We start from the raw sequence: 15,262 nt of genomic DNA on the forward strand, positions 1-15,262 counted from the left end.
CCGACGGAAGCCTCTCTTCAGTGTAAGACACATATAAGCCCGCATGGAGTTTGCTAAAAAAACACCTGAAGGACTCCAAGATGGTGAGAAATAAGATTCTCTGGTCTGATGAGACCAAAATAGAACTTTTTGGCCTTAATTCTAAGCGGTATGTGTGGAGAAAACCAGGCACTGCTCATCACCTGTCCAATACAGTCCCAACAGTGAAGCATGGTGGTGGCAGCATCATGCTGTGGGGGTGTTTTTCAGCTGCAGGGACAGGAGGACTGGTTGCAATTGAGGGAAAGATGAATGCGGCCAAGTACAGGGATATCCTGGACAAAAACCTTCTACAGAGTGCTCTGGACCTCAGACTGGGCCGAAGGTTTACCTTCCAACAAGACAATGACCCTAAGCACACAGCTAAAATAAAGAAGGAGTGGCTTCACAACAACTCCGTGACTGTTCTTGAATGGCCCAGCCAGAGCCCTGACTTAAACCCAATTGAGCATCTCTGGAGAGACCTAAAAATGGCTGTCCACCAACGTTTACCATCCAACCTGACAGAACTGGAGAGGATCTGCAAGGAGGAATAGCAGAGGATCCCCAAATCCAGGTGTGAAAGACTTGTTGCATCTTTCCCAAAAAGACTCCTGGCTGTATTAGATCAAAAGGGGGCTTCTACTAAATACTGAGCAAAGGGTCTGAATACTTAGGACCATGTGATATTTCAGTTTTTCTTTTTTAATAAATCTGCAACAATGTCAACAATTCTGTGTTTTTCTGTCAGTATGGGGTGCTATGTGTACATTCATGAGGAAGAAGAAAGAACCTAAATGATTTTAGCAAATGGCTGCAATATAACAAAGAGTGAAAAATTTAAGGGGGTCTGAATACTTTCCGTACCCACTGTTGCTATAGACTTCTACTATATCCTGCGGGTGTGGTACACTTTCAGAAAGTGCACCACACCTGCAGGATATAATAGAAGTCTATGGCAAAATGCAGCTAACCTGCAGGAAAGTCGCAGATGCACTGCACTGCACTCACGGTGCAGGTAGACCGCAGCAAACCGCATCAGTGTGAAAGCAGCTTATAGGGGGCTCAGAACAGTAAAGGTTAATTTACATTTAAATTTCAGGGGGTGATAAAACTCCAAAGTTAAAACATGTTAGCTGCAGTGGCCAGGGGCGTACAAATGTTATAGGCCCTGTTATTGTTGGTGGGTGAAGCACCTGCCAAGCATGACCCATTCAAGTGAATGAGGCCACTTTGCAAATACCCTGCAACTTTGTGCAGTACAGGAAATAATTGGTTAAAGCAGGCAGCGTTGTTTTACTTTCTCACCCACTGCTATAACCTCTTGCATCCCATATAAGCATGCAATTGCAAGACACTGGCAGAGTTGCCCCATTTACTTAAATTGGTCCCGATTAGCAGGCCGTAGCACCCACCATAAGCAACAGGGGGCTTAATTCCTGCTGTATGCCTTTAGCTGCTGCTTCAGCTAAAGAAGGTAGGATTAAGGATGGTCAAACCGAGACTCAAATGGAGGGTACCCCCCCAAGCTTTATGTGTGAATAAGCCCTAGGGATGCCACCGTCAAATGCAACTAAGGGCTCATTCACAAGTGCAGCAGGCAGTGCTGCTTCTTTAAAAAGAAATCCGAGTGCATTTGCATTCGCCACTTGATTTAATCTCGCGATTGCTGTGCAATGCACGTGATTGCGACACTGTAGTATGGCAACTAGAGGTTTAAATTAGGTGTGAGGAGGCAACACTGTGCCCGGTGATCTTTGACTTCTCCCATGTTGTTCAGGTGGATCTCCACCTTTTTAAGGTTGCCTACCCCTGACCTAGATGATGACAGAAGGTTAGAAAATAACCCCAAAACCAAAAAGTATTTGTTACTAAAACTATTGCATTTCCATGTTCTGTGTACTGTGGGAGACCAGATATAGTGAATGCAGAATCCTGGGTTTAGGTACACTTTAAAGAAAAAAAAACCCCAAAAAAACCCAAAAACTAGAGTTCATTCTTTAGAGGTAAATTTCAGTCTTTTCCTTACCGGTGTTCCAGGTCTTCCATGGATGCCAGGGAGACCTGGTGGTCCTCGATTTCTCTAAGATAGAATAAACACAACTGTTAAACGTAAACCCATCAAAAATAAGTAACATTCAATAATAATATATCTTTGTGCATACAAAGCCAACTGAGTTCTATGTTACTGGACACAAATTACACAATATTTGAAAAAGAAGTATGAAATATATTCTACAGATGTTGGGGACATCCTACAAAAATTGAAAAATTGTGCAAAAAAAAAAAGTGAGGGAAAAAAGTATTTGATCCCCTGCTGATTTTGTACATTTGCCCACTGAGAAAGAAATGACCAGTCTATAATTTTAATGGTAGATTTATTTTAACAGTGAGAGACAGAATAACAACATAAATATCCCAAAAAATGCATTTAAAAAAAAAGTTATAAATTGATGTGCTATTTAATCAGTGAAATAAGTATTTGATCCCCTATCAATCAGCAAGGTTTCTGGCTCCCAGGTGCCTTCTCTACAGGTTAACGAGCTGAGATTAGGACTACTCTCTTAAAGGGAGTGCTCCTTATCTCAGCTTTTTACCTGTATAAAAGACACCTGTCCACAGAAGCAATCAATCAATCAGATTCCAATCTCTTCGCCAAGGCCAAGACCAAAGAGCTGTCCAAGGATGTCAGGGACAAGATTGTACCTTTTCCCCTCACTGTAAAATTAAAATGTGTGTCCTCAATTGACCTCAGACCTGTTCATTACCTAGGAAAATGTTCCTCAACCTTTTTTCAGTCAAAGCACCCTTTAAAATTATGGATAGCCTCGAGGCACCCCATTCTCACATGTAAAAAACTATTCTAATAGTTTTACATAATGCATCAACATTCACACACATAGGACAGCAAACGTTTGATGTGATTTATTCTTAAAAAAAAAAAAGTCTGTTAGACTTAACGGTAACAGTGTTTCTATGAACCTTCCATGACAGCAACACATGAGAGATGAGAGGCTCCACCCTACAGGAAACACAATCAGTTCACAGCTGCTAAAAGGCCCCACCCTTTCCCTTGTCCCTCATTTGTAAAAAAGTAGTTCTCCAACCGATTCACAAGGGATGAATAATCACTTAGGTACTTACCACCTATTGTTTACATTCTTTCCTCACCCTTTTAACAGGGCGGGAAGTAGGCCTGCCGTCCTGGAAGGTTCGTAGAAACACCGTTACCGGTAAGTCTAACAGATGGTTTTCTCCTTTCACCTTCCAGGACAGCAACACATGAGAGGATAATAAAGTACCCACAGGCCTACGTTAGGGTGGGACCACTGCCTGCAAGATCTTCCTGCCAAATGCCAGACTTGTAGCGCGTTTTACCTCCACTCCATTAGGAGTGATGCAGATATCTTGGACCAAGAGGCTGATCAGCAGGGTTGCCCCTCCGAAGTCTCTGCCTTCTCTGATTCGGGTGCAGGACCTATCTAGAGTAGAACTTAAAGCGGTGTTCCAGCCTCCCCCTCCAAAAATTAAAAGTCAGCAGCTACACATACTGTAGCTGTAAAACATCCACATAGAGTCCCAAAAGTCCATAAAAAGTGGAGGAGATAGTGTAGACCAGTTCCCAAACTCCAACTGTGCAGAAATAGGAAGCCGACACCCAGACGTGGAAAAACACCAACTGCTTACCAGATAATGTATAATTATGAGCGATGGATAGGACACAAATGCGGCATCAATCAAAGGATCTGTCTCGTCGTATGGTCACATCGGCTCCGATCAAATAAGCAGCCACAATGTTAAGGTAACGATATGGGTAAGGGTCAAACCACCAGGAGGGGTATATGGTCACATCAACTCCGGTTTACCTCAATGAAAGAAGGCAGGACGATAGTGCAGACCGTATGGATAGTTTATTCATTCATATGATAAAAACATACTCACATTGAAGTGGATAATAAAGGCATATTAAGATAAACCGCGGTGTAGGATGGCGTGCTGCTCGTAAGTCGGGTCACCTGATGCGTGTCGTCAAAACAATGACATCATCAGAGGCCTTTATCGTTACCTTAACATTGTGGCTGCTTATTTGATCGGAGTCGATGTGACCATACGACGAGACGGATCCTTTGATTGATGCCGTATTTGTGTCCTATCCATCGCTCATAATTATACATTATCTGGTAAGCAGTTGGTGTTTTTCCACGTCTGGGTGTCGGCTTCCTATTTCTGCACAGTTGGAGTTTGGGAACTGGTCTACACTATCTCCTCCACTTTTTATGGACTTTTGGTACTCTATGTGGATGTTTTACATTTATAGTGTTTTGGCGCTACTACACTTTTATTTATTTATGCCTATTTAGTCTGTAATCTGCTATTTAGTTGGCTGCCTACACTTATTGCTTTATTTGGACTTCATTGTTCTTGATCTAGCTGTCTGAGCGCAGATTCTTCTACATTTTTTACACATACTGTAGCTGCTGACTTTTAACATTAGGACACTTACCTGTCCTGGAGTCCAGCGACGTTGGCACCGCAGCCGATGTTTCCCTCGACTATCGGGTGCTGCTGCTGACATTGCCGGTAAGGGAACCCGGCATTGAAGCCTTGCGGCTTCAGGGGCGGGTCCCTACTGCACATGTGTGAAGGGCGCTGCGCATTCGGGTTGGCTTTGGAGGAAGGAGGAGGAGGCAAAACTTCAGAGGGATAGCGCCGCTGCGCCTTCTCCCAGAAGTGGGGAAGGGTACCTGTCAAAAACAGGTACCCATTCCCCCCTCCCCCTGAAAGCAGCCAAATGTGGCACCGGAAGGGGGGGGGGGAGCAAATGAGCGATAGCAAAAAGTTATAGCATTTACAAACTACGGGATAGATTTTTGGAATTTTTTTTTTTTTTTTGTTTTTATTAGTAATGGCGGCGATCAGTGTTTTTTAGCAGGACTGCGACATTTTGGAGGACAGATCGGGCCCCTGACATTTTTGACACTTTTTGGGGACCAGTGACATCAATACAGTAATCAGTGCCAAATATTATGCACTGTTAGTGTTAAAATGACACTGGCAGGGAAGGGGTAAACGCTGGGGGTGATCAAATGGGTTAATGTGTGCCTATATATGCTTGCTCACTGTGTGGGGGAATGGCTCTGTGACAGGTACAGAGAGATCGGGAAGTCTAAGGTGGGTGCATACACCACAGTAGTAGTAGCTGTTACCCTACCATTGTATGAGTAGGTGTAGCTAGCCCACACACAGGTGGGAATCCAAGATGATCAGCATCTAAGGTTTTAACGAGCACAGACCTGGAGATCAATTAAGTCAGCCTCAGGAAGAGGTGGACACAATTTTAGCTTGGAGGCAATGAGACACCCAAAGGGCTTAACAATGAAACAATAAACACAGGTTAATATATGTAGCTCTTGTATAGAGGTTCTTCACCAATAAAACCATCAGAGTTGCAGAAAACAATGATTCTAGTTCATCAAGGGGTGGGCAGTAGACCAAACCACCAGGGGTCCCAATTAACTCTTACACACCAACTGATCTAACAGCAGTGTAATGAGGAAACAATAGATTGAAGCTTGTTAAGTTATTACACATAACATGTTAAACATAGCAAGCAACTCCATAAGAAAAAGTTCCCCAAGGGTACCCCTTACTGTGTCTTTCCACCATAAGTGGAGACATTTTAGGATGCAGGCTTTAAAGAGCAAGAAGACTCTAAATGAACCATCTTAGAGATACGTGCCAGAATCAGAGCAGCTGGCCTAATATATTCAGATTATCTGGTGTGCATTGCAGACCGTGGAAAAATCAGTGGTATTACTCATGGAATGTCCAGGTTCCTGCAGACCACCTTACCTTCAGAGCAGCTGGCCTAATATATTCAGATTATCTGGTGTGCATTGCAGACCATGGAAAAATCAGTGGTATTACTCATGGGATCTCCAGGTTCCTACAGACCACCTTACATTCCAATCGATTAACCCTTTAGGAATGTCTAACTTGTTCAGTGGCAGAAATAGCCTGTAAGAGACTCTGTCTAACAGACGGCACCCCTTCACTAGATTAACCCTTATTGATGTACAAAAGGGTTTATAGTGAGAGACTGGCACCCTAATGTTGCAATAACCACAGCATCTCCTGAATTAAAAGGAAGCTGTGGACATTGGTCTAGCTGAAGCTTCTGGGTTACTTGTTCAAAGGCCTATGGGAAAAGATAGTAGTACCCTCATTAAGGGAGGGAGTACTATGACAATCCCAAGAAACCACCTGGCCGCTATAGGGATACTGCTGCTAAGCTCCCAAGGCATAAGGGAAGTACTCACGACTGTTGTTTTCGGCCTTTACCACAGCCACAGGGCTTGCTTTTCTATCCTCATGGTCACGAGAGGATAGCGGCAAAAATCACCCCTTCGCAAGTTGCTGTCCCGACTGGGGAGCTGCAAAGTTAGGCTGTGTGTTTCCCACTGCAGCAGCAGCATACACACACCTTCTGGTATCCCACCTTATTTAAAAAGGGGGTTGGGGGTTGGGGGGTGGGGCTAGCAGACAGTCTTTCTCCTCTTCGGCTGTCCTTCTAAGGCATTCTGCCATTTTCTGGACTCACCTCAGAGAAGGCACTTACCTGGCCCCCGGTTTGCTTTGCCTGCAGCCAACTGTGCCGTCTTTCCCTCCTTCTTCTCCATGAGGTGGGTCCAGACAGGGTTTACACTCTTAGCAGCCTTCTGGCTCTTAGTAGCTGAAGAGCCTGTTACTTTTGCCCTGCTATGCGGGTCCGGTGTCTCTTCTGCGCCTTACACCCTCTCCCGGGTTGCGCTGTGCGTGCTCGGCGCCTTCCCTGTTCAGACAGGAAGTTCAGGTTTCAGAACGTGGCTTGGAGCGTACTGTGTCCTCCCTCATCGCTGCTGATGTTATGTGGCTGGGCTTTCACAGCATGGCACCCACTGTTTGCAGGGGAGGACCAGAGAAGACCTGAGCTACTGAGTGGGGCAACAAGCGGGGGAACCACCACGCTGTGTCCGACTTGCCTGTGCCACAAGAGGCGACCTGTGAGAAGCCCAAAAGGTGTGCAGGTAGAGCGCGGCCCTCACCTCTTCCTGAACCTGCCTCACAGGAGTACCATCTGGCTCTCTAGGTCTTCTGGTCAGAGAAAGAAAACAAATGTTTCGCTGTAGGAGAAGCACAATCCATACTGAGGGACAAGGGGAAGGATGGGGCCTTTTAACAGCTATCAACGGATTGTGTTTCCTGTAGGGTGGAGCCTTTCATCTCTCATGTGTTCCTGTCCTGGAAGGCGAGAGGAGAAATACACTTCTGCTCATTGGTACTGACTGGTATTCCAGTGTTTCTCTTCTCCCTCAATTTTTCTCCATCACTCAGCTAATGCGTCCCCAGCACTGACAGAGAGGGGCAGGGAAGGGTCAAACAAGTATGCTATGCAGAGGACCAATTCTCCTTATTAACTGATTATGTCACCGTTTGTTAGGATGCCGGCAGCTAGAAGGTTGTAATGGTGCACAATGAAAACTTGTGACTTTGCGTAAAGGCAGGCTTGATCCACTTGCTGGCTTAAATACAATTTTTAGGCAAATTTTAGGCATTTTGCCAAGGCACCCCTAGAGAAACCTCAAGGCATACCAGTTGAAAAATGCTGACCTAGCGATGTACTAAATATTCACAAATCTAAGCATAGCACTGCATGATGAACTCTATTAATAGGAAAGATCAATTATTTCAGTGAGGGTTGGTGTATTCACTAAGGCTCCATTCACACCAATGCGTTTTTTTTATGCTTTTTGCAGAAACACAGGACATTATTTTTAACATGGTTTCCTATGGAACACGTTCACATCAATGCAATTTTGTGCCTCTGCGTTTTTGAAAGGGTCAGGGATTTTTTAAACGCAAAACAGTGCTTTTTTTGCTTCAACAGAATTCAATTGAGAAGCAAAGAAAAGCATGTAGTGTGTTTTTACCACAATTTGCATTATGTGTTTTTTTCATCTGCCCAAAAAACAAATTTGCTAAAAAAAAAGCACAAAAGAATGCAAACTGCGGTAAAAACCTGCAAAAAGCACTGCAGAAACGCTCAAAAGTAAACTGCATAGGTGTGAATGGAGCCTAAAAGCTAAACACACAACATTGTTGCTCACTAGTACACAGAAGTAAGGGCTTGGGAATCCAATGAATGTTCCTAATTACAGTAAACACAAATTACCAGTTATGGAAATTTTTAACAAACTTTTTTTAAGTAAGGCCTCTTACTCTTTTACTTTGATCATACTCTATATCATGTCAAGGTTCTGGATATAATTACATGTGGGTATCTGTAATTTTTTATACAATATATTATACACCTACATACACATATACTGTACCTATATTTTTACACACCCACATGTACATAAACACAACTATTCATCATAGAGATGTTTTATGTCTATTTCTGACTATTTCTTGCACAGGTGTAACAAAGATAGCAACCAAGGAAGAATCTGGCAAATGGGGTCTAAGACAGAACTAAAAACCTAACAGAAATTTGAATTCCTTCTCACTCTATCAAAACTTTTAAACACCTTTTAGCTGGAGTCTTTTTAATGTTCCTCAGATCCTTAGGAATGTTTCTAGCCATCAGCTCTTCAAAATGTCTCTATTGGATCCAAGTAAACTCAGTCCACTCTATAATGTACACGTCACGTCAGTGTGTCTGATGTAGAAGCAGGAAGGTACTTTTAGGCCTTTTTCACACAGGCAGCTGAGGAGGAGGTTAATGTTCCTGAAAAGCAATCTGCGGTGGATCGCTTTTCAGAGCCTGGCTAAGCAGCTGTGGTCAGGCATTCAGGAAGCGGTTTTGCCGCCTCCTAAATGCCTGTTTTGTTTATTGTTATTATTACTTTTATTTATAATAGGGCCAATGCACCACAGCCTCATGTCAAGCATTTGGCTTGCGGTTGCGGCACAGTCCCATTGAATGACCAAGTTTGACAGGCATAGCTGTAACATTCAATTTGATATGTGAACCACAGCTACTTAACCAGGCTCTGAAAAGCAATCCACCGCAGATTGTTCATCAGAACATTGGCTAGTGTGGACCTAGCCTTAAGAGCCGGTTCAGACTGAGGCGACAGGACTGCTTACTACTTTGGGGGCGACTTGTGCATTACCATGCACCACGACTTCGGAGCGACTTGCAGGGACTTCACATAATGGAAGTCTATGCAAGTCGCTCCGAGGTCACCCTGAAATAGTACAGGACCCTTTTTCTAAGTCGGAGCGACTTGTGTCGCTCATATTAGAAGGGGTCCTGTAGCGGTCAATGGACCACGAGGGAGCCCGAATTGTCAGGCTGACAAGTCGCCTGACAAGTCGCGCTAGTGTAAACCGGCTCTTAGAAGCCATTGGAAATTGCTCAAAAATTAGCTTTGTTTTACTTGGTTACTTGGCCTCTCTTCAACCCTGAAAAAAACCTATGCAGTTAAATCTATCTACAATGAAAAGCCTGGCCCTACTACAGACTCTTGTTATGTCAGCAAGCCCAGGGACAGAGCAATCTTTCTGCTTGCCTTTTGCTTTCTAGGTTTAGGTTTTTGGTTTAAGTTTATACTTCTAGTTATGGGCTTGCTGGCATGTTCTCCTATTTATGTGCTGTGATTGGCTGGTTCAGCTATTCTTAACTAGTCACAGAAAAGTAAAAAAGGTTTTAAAAAAAAGGATAGAAAGGAATATCACAAAATTCCAAAAAGGACAAGTTCACCTAAAAAGATTTTTGTGCAACGGCTACTTTTAACATTCACAAATACCGTATATATGAAAAATAACACACAACAGAAAATATATTTTTCCATTTATTGCTGTATGGCCTTTTGCTCTGTATTTAATGGCCATTTTAGATGGCATAAGGCCCAAAAATGACAACTATAATTTTTTTTTTTATGGATAAATTGGTCAGGACATGTCCCCCTACCTCCTCCTGACATTTAGCATTGATCTAATTTTGCACAAACTAGTACTTTAATGTAGTGGCCCTGTAATTTAAATTAGTTAGTGCACTAAAGTTCCCCCATAGAAATAGGTCTAGAGGACAGAAGAGGCTCCATTGTACCAAGAGGTCAGGCCACTTGTGATAACGAAGGGCACACTCACAGGCCAGCCTGCGTGCAACAGCTGATAGAATGACGTTTGCTGCAAGAGAAGAAGAGACACAATGGTAAGGAAACAGCCTGTACTGAATGTAACTCAAGCAGCAAAATTATCTATTTCTGCTCCTCGCTGCTAGTTCTGCGCAGTATACAATTCCAAATGTAATTTCTAACATATAAGGCCCCTAACTGTCTGACACTTCTGCAAAGCTCTTTTTAAAGCGGTATTAAACCCAAAAGCAAAAATGATATATATTGCTGTCCTTAGATGTTAGTTCTTAGATGTGGTTGCTGCATTACTTTCCTTTTTAGGCTTTTTTTTCCTTTTTTTTTTACCCGGTAAACAGAAAATCTGTTATTTCTCAACTTCCTTTAACAGACCAAGCTGTCCAGCAAAATTGACAGTTAAAGGGTTGAGAAAAAACATTCACTACTAACAAGAGAACTTACAATGTGATTTTAGTAATTTATGTTTTTATTAATTTATCCCAAAAAGAAAAAAGTGTGGTGTTTGCCTTTAATTTGTTTGCCAAGTCTGTATAAATTCCCATTGTGCATCAAACACTACCTTCTCCCCAGAGTAAGAGTGATACTGTCCAAGAATGGCTAAGGCTCCATGTACACGGGACGTTGTAAATGGCCGTTTAGGAGCAGTTGGGCGTTTTTTTCAGAAGCCTCTGAACCCATCTACATTTTATCTTATCTGTCCATGTACACAGGGTCGTTTACAGTCATTTTCAGGCAGTTGAGTTCAGGGGCGTTTTTTGGAACGCAATTATTTGCATTCGAACGTGTGTTTCCCGGGGTTTCAAATGACGTCATCTGTGACATGAGGGTGCGGGCCTCCCGATGATGTCATTGGGAGGCCACGCCCACAATGGCTATATAACAAGCTGCAGAGACCGGAGACCGGCATAATCACCGGAGACATCGTCGGAGGAGGACCGAAGGAAGAAGAAGAAGAGAAGAGCCCAGGGCAAAAGAGCAGAAGAGCGGAGAGCAAAACAGCAGAAGAGCGGACAGCAAAAGAGCAGAAGAGCGAACAGCAAAAGAGCAGAAGAGCAGACAGCAAAATAGCAGAAGAGCGGACAGCAAAAGAGCAGAAGATCAGAAGACCAGCAGAGGGAGAAGACCACAGCAGAGAAGAACAGATAAAGATTTTTAATAAACTTTCCAAAACGTCTCCTGTCGTTATTTACATACACTGCCTTTTATGGGGTGAATGGGTAGGGGTACAGTGTACCCCATACCCATTCACATAGGGAGGGGTCCGGGATCTGGGGGGCCCCTTTATTAAAGGGGGCTTCCAGATTCCGATGAGCCCGCAGACCCCCACAACCACCGGCCAGGGTTGTGGGGATGAGGACCTTGTCCTCATCAACATGGGGGCAAGGTGCTTTGGGGTGGGGGGTGCAGATGTAAACACAGCCATCCGTCCATCTGCCTGCAATGATCACAGAGCCCATGAGATCCTTCTATATAAGATCGTAGGTCTCTGTGATCATTTCAAAAGCCCAACCCCCATACAGTTAGAATCACTCCCCTAGGCTTACATTTAACCCCTTGATCACCAACAGTATTAACCCCTTCCCTGCCAGTGTCATTATTACAGTAACAGTGCATATTTTTAGCACGGATTACTGTAGTAATGTCACTGGAACTTCCAAAAATGTCAAAAATTTCAGTCAGGGGTCCGATCTGTCTGCCGCAATGTCACAGTCCCACAAAAAATCGCAGATCGCCGCCATTACTAGTAAAAAATAAAAAAAACAATAAAAATGACAAATCTTTTCCGTAGTTAGAGGACGCAATAACTTGTGCGCAAACCAATCAAAATACGCTTATTGTGATTTTTGTTACCAAAAATATGTAGCAAAAAACAAATTGGCCTAAAATTTTAAAAAATTTTGATTTTAATTTTTTTTTTTTGGAATGTCATATAAGAGAATGTGAAAAATATTGTTTTTTTTTTCAAAATTGTCGCTATTTTTTTGTTTATAACGCAAAAAATAAAAAATCGCACAGGTGATCAAATACCACCAAAAGAAAGCTCTATTTGTGAGAAAAAAAGGAAAAAAAGGACATCAATATTATTTATCAATACAATTTGGGGACAGCGCCAATCAGCTCCTCACTATCCCTTTTGCAAAACTAAGTTCCAAATAAACAATGAAGCATAAAAGAAGAATATCCTCAAAATCCTATAATATAGGAAGGCCTGTAAATTTGTTTCAGGGTATCTTTCAGCACTCCATTTTTTGTGTTACTGAAAAAAAATTGCTCTAATTGCTTTACCATTCATTTAAAAAAAAAACTATCTTGTAAGGATGTAAAAAAAAAAAAAAAAAAAAAAAGCACTACAACAATAGCATATACTATATAATTTATTAACTATATTTTTATCCAATCATAATAGGTTTGCTAACTTCTGCCATTTTTTAGTTAAAGTGCTCAATAAATAACTTGTCATTTTATTGTTGAAGGATAAATAGCCACCAGATGGCGCTGCTGCTTTCTGTAATAAAATAGCTTCACTAAACCATAAATAAGGTGAAGTTGTGTTCACTCTGTATCATGTAATCATCTAATCATGTAAAAAAAAAAGAAACCGTTTTACTACAGTATTACTTAAGTGTGTGTATATGAATTATATATATATATACCTAAATTCAATCATTTCTAAACACAAAGAAAGAAACAAAAATATATAAAAACACAACATGTTGATTTGAATTTACACTGGTAAATGAACCTACATAGAATGCTGCCCAGTCCTCTGGGGAATTGCTCCAAATCATTACTGTAGGCAACCCAGGAGGTCCACGGGGCCCTGGATTGCCGGTCATCCCCATTCGACCTATTGGCCCTGGATCACCCTGAAAACAAATGGCTATTAGAGGTATACACTGTGTATTCAAAGCAACTACTGATCAGGATATGTCTAGGTCAGACTTTTTTTTAACTGCCTCTAAACTCCCCTGCATATTATCCTATGTGTTCATGCACACATAGGCTTTTATCAGCGTTTTTTTGGCAGGCTAGTTTAGCGGCAGGAAAAAAAAAAACCCTCTGCCAGAACATTCTGGAGCAGCAGCGTTTTGGCAGAAAAAATGCTGACAGCTCCTAAACTCAAAGAAATGCCGGTGTCCAGCTTTTAGCAGAGTTTATTTTTTATTTTTTCTTGAAGCAGAGGCTGCTGGCATCCTTAACAAACAGTGATTAGTTGGTTGTTACAGAGCAGGCCAGGAAGCCGGCTGCCACAGTTGAGTCTTAAGCCGCTGACAGCTGAATGTAAAAAAAAAAAAAAAAAATTGCCGGCAATACAAAAATATTAAAAAAACTGCATAACAAGCTCTTTGGGTCTGTTATGGATTTTAAGAGTAACCTCATGCCAAAAAAATAAATAAATGAATAAACAGCATGCCCCCCCCCATCTATACCATACCCTTAGGCCTGGTATGGATTTTGCGGGGAACCCCAAGCCAAATTTTTTTAAAAAATGGTGTGGGGTCCCCCCAAAATACATACCAGGCACCCTATCCAACCATGCAGCCTGGCAGGCCAGGAAAAGGGGGGGCAAACAAGCGACCCCCTTCTCGAACCATACCATCACCCCCCCTATGTTAAGAGCATGTGGCCTGGTATGGTTCAGAAGGGGGGGTACCCGCTCATTCTTCCCTTTCCTGGCCTGCCAGGCTGCATGCTCAGAAAAGGGTTTCATATGGATTTTGAGGTGGGGACCCCACAACATTTGTTTTTTAATTTGGCATTGGTGTTCCCCTCAAAACCTATACCAGACCTAAGGGTCTGGTATGGATTTGGGGAGAGGGGCCCACACAATTTTTTTAAAAATTATTTTGGCGTGGGGTTTCTTCTAAACCCCCATGGTCTTTTTTTTGTTTTGCCGCAATGTTTTTTTTGTTATATTCAGCTGTCAGCAGGTAAACCCCGCTGACAGCTGATGACTCATTCTTTGTTAAGGATGCGGTGGCTGGCTTCCAGGCGTGCTCCTTAACAACCAGAAATTCACTAGTTATTAAGGACGCCAGCGGCCCCACTCCTTTACGCTGCAGCTACTGAACGTAGCTTACACATTAGACTAAACACTGCTAAAAACGGACAAAAAAAGGCTAAAACATTTGTGGTTTTTGTCCAATGTCCAGCGTTTCTAAAGCAGCTTTTAGCTTACTAATGTGCATGAAGCCTTATTATCAAAGACTAATGTACATCTAAAAAGTTTGATGAAGACATACATACCTTGTCTCCTTTGGGACCAGGAAGTCCAGGCCGACCTGGGCAACCCTGAAACACACAGAGAGCTTATTTGTAAAATTAAAACACAGCAGCTAACAGGTTAGCATTGTTATATTGGAGTTCTCTGAGCACCGGATTCGCTTCCCACCAGGGATGTATCTGGAAGGTGCGTTCTACTTTTGTGTTTGTGTGTAAGGACCTGGTGGCAAGTACATCTATTGGGGTTAGCATGTCTTTGCAAATTTAGCTTGAAGCTCGAAATTTGTAAACTTATCAGAGAACACCATTGAAGAATATGAAGGTGAAATCTGTTAGGCTATTCTGGCCCTTTGTGGGTCTAATAAGTAAGATATTGTCAAACTAAAGGCATGGGAAGCTAGGCACTGCCATGTGGGACATGCACAGGTTCCAAAAAAAAAAACAACACACAAGCAAAAAAAAAAAAAAAAAGAAACAGTGGGTAAGGGCCTTTCTATGCAGTGTGAAAATAGTAAGGTCTGACAAAACACACATTGCGTGGAGAAAACAGGGTGGTAGTACTCAACACCATGCCATCCTAATTTTCCCCAGAATTTAAATCTGTAACAAAAACAGTCAGATTTAAATCTCATGTCTATACCTAAGCAGCCATGCTTATGCCAGCTCAAGACATTTTATAAACAGCAGACAAATTTAGATGGAATACCTTAGTATCAACCTTTCACTGGCCAGGGTCTTCAAGAGACTGCTAATGATGCCCTGTCATAAACAGAAAAGTAGTAAACAGTCCACACAGAAATGCACATCTGTGAGTCTGTTTATTTTTTGTTGGGGGGGGGGGGGGGTTTACCAAAATTTGAACTTTCATACATCTCAAT

At 42.4% G+C, this 15,262-nt stretch overlaps 1 protein-coding gene across 1 annotated transcript in view; it reads right to left on the reverse strand.

The window, feature by feature from the left end:
- LOC309560568 (uncharacterized protein) overlaps positions 1–15,262 on the reverse strand; it is a gene marked incomplete at its 3' end in the record, with an annotated part of 405,804 nt that overhangs the window by 118,746 nt on the left and 271,796 nt on the right. The window contains exons 8-11 of the mRNA XM_082264193.1: positions 14,409–14,453; positions 12,908–13,027; positions 10,156–10,194; positions 2,048–2,101 (exon numbers count right to left, since the gene is read on the reverse strand). Of these exons, the coding sequence (XP_082120319.1) occupies positions 2,048–2,101; positions 10,156–10,194; positions 12,908–13,027; positions 14,409–14,453 (258 nt within the window). The remainder of the gene's footprint in view (positions 1–2,047; positions 2,102–10,155; positions 10,195–12,907; positions 13,028–14,408; positions 14,454–15,262) is intronic.

The sequence above is a fragment of the Pelophylax lessonae genome, assembly GCF_965119305.1.
Source record: "Pelophylax lessonae genome assembly, chromosome: 7".
Lineage (NCBI taxonomy): Eukaryota > Metazoa > Chordata > Amphibia > Anura > Ranidae > Pelophylax > Pelophylax lessonae.